Source organism: Halyomorpha halys, unplaced genomic scaffold (genome assembly GCF_000696795.3).
Source record: "Halyomorpha halys isolate HHAL.00 unplaced genomic scaffold, Hhal_1.1 Scaffold966.1, whole genome shotgun sequence".
NCBI lineage: Eukaryota > Metazoa > Arthropoda > Insecta > Hemiptera > Pentatomidae > Halyomorpha > Halyomorpha halys.
In genome coordinates this window covers 71,861-73,309 of record NW_027114821.1, presented here as the reverse complement: position 1 = coordinate 73,309, position 1,449 = coordinate 71,861, and the positions used below count along the sequence as shown (strand labels likewise).

General features: G+C 39.3%; 1 protein-coding gene across 1 annotated transcript; it reads right to left on the bottom strand.

Moving 5' to 3' along the window:
- Positions 1-106: 106 nt before the first annotated feature.
- LOC106687464 (uncharacterized) lies at positions 107-965 on the bottom strand. The gene is made up of 2 exons (XM_014431366.1): positions 858-965; positions 107-790 (listed from the first exon to the last, which is right to left on the bottom strand). Exons 1-2 carry the CDS (start codon positions 963-965, stop codon positions 107-109), a joined length of 792 nt encoding a protein of 263 aa, XP_014286852.1.
- Between the last annotated feature and the right edge of the window lie 484 nt (positions 966-1,449).

Genomic DNA, 1,449 nt, shown 5'->3' with positions numbered 1-1,449 from the left:
GAGTAAATAAGCAGTAAACAACTGTTAACTAAACAAAACATGTAATAGGAAAAATAGATTGACACACATGGTATACAGCAAAAAAAGGAAGTACAGTAAAAGAAGGTTATCCAACATGGAGGCACAGACACTGATCACCACCCAAACCAAGCATGTGATGACAAATGAAGGCATGCCTTTGGGTGCTCAAGGATTCTGTACCTCTATCCTCTGTCTCTTTCTTGATTTTAGTAGGGCAATTCCTGGCCATATGATTTTCCCCTTTACATTTGTAACAAATTAAAACGGAGCTTTTTGTCTTTGAAGCTGGTTGATTTTTGCCACCAACAGCTACTTTTTTCTTATATGGTTCTTTAGCAATAAGTGCATGGTCAACCTTACTATCTTTTCCAGGAAGCCTCATTTCGATTAATTTAAGCTTCTCAGTTAAACTATTAACAGTTCTATCCTGAATAGGTACACTCTCCCAAACACGTCTAAACTCAAAGTAAGGAGGGGGAAGAGTAGACATAATTCGACACATCAAAATAAGTTCAGGGAGTTCAGACTGTGATAGTGTTTTTAATTCAACATTCAATTCATTGAATTCACGCTGAAGTCGCGCCACATAGTTCATAACATTATAAGAACTCATCACTTCATGAGAGAAAAATGATTCTAGTAGTCTATTGACTGTTTGGCTTGAACTCTGCTCATAAGTAGACACCAACTTATCCCACACACTCTTGGCAGTGACACAGGAAGACGTGAGCTCTTCATTTACTGCATTCAAAGTGCTTATCAAAATTAACTGAGCAAGAGAGTTTTAGTCTCAAAATTGTCCTTATTATAACTATCAGCATTTAGAGCCAACTCACCTGAAACAACATCCAGTACCTTATGATGTTTGAGAACCAGAGTGATCTGTCTTTTCCATCTACTCCAATTGTTTGACCTAGTTTTTCTACTTGCGCTTTGAAATCCATCGGCCGCACTTCTATATTACGTCGGTATCAGTTCGATTTCAAACGAAAACAAAAAAAACACGATCGATTACACACGATAGCCCGACCACAAAAAAAAAAAAAAACGAAGTCACCCGATTTTACCTTTAAGTTAAAAAAAAAACACAACACTCAATCACTTAACTCACAGTTTACGTAGCCTGGGAGAGGATATAAATGGATAACGGTGATAAACCTGTTCAGTAAGGTGGCCAAGGCGTATCCTGTGCTGGATAAATCGGCGGAGGCGGTGTTGACAGCTGTAGAGAATTTGATAATGCAGCTATCTGGGAGGAAATGACATCCTAAGACCCGAGAAGGAATTGAACGCCTTCATAGTACACTAAGCGACCACTGATGGGTGTACCAAGCAGACAAAGGTTTAGAACCAGATGAAGCAATGACGTTCGGAGGAGGGCGGTGGGCCCCAGAAGAGGACATATTTATGATGATCAGGTAGACAAAA

What these genes read in the sequence shown, in the direction of transcription:
- LOC106687464 (XM_014431366.1), bottom strand. Translation starts at nt 965, where the DNA reads ATGGATTTCAAAGCGCAAGTAGAAAAACTAGGTCAAACAATTGGAGTA. An exon ending in GGTACTGGATGTTGTTTCAG is followed by an intron (nt 791 to 857) that starts GTGAGTTGGCTC and finishes TCTCTTGCTCAG; the next exon opens with TTAATTTTGATAAGCACTTT.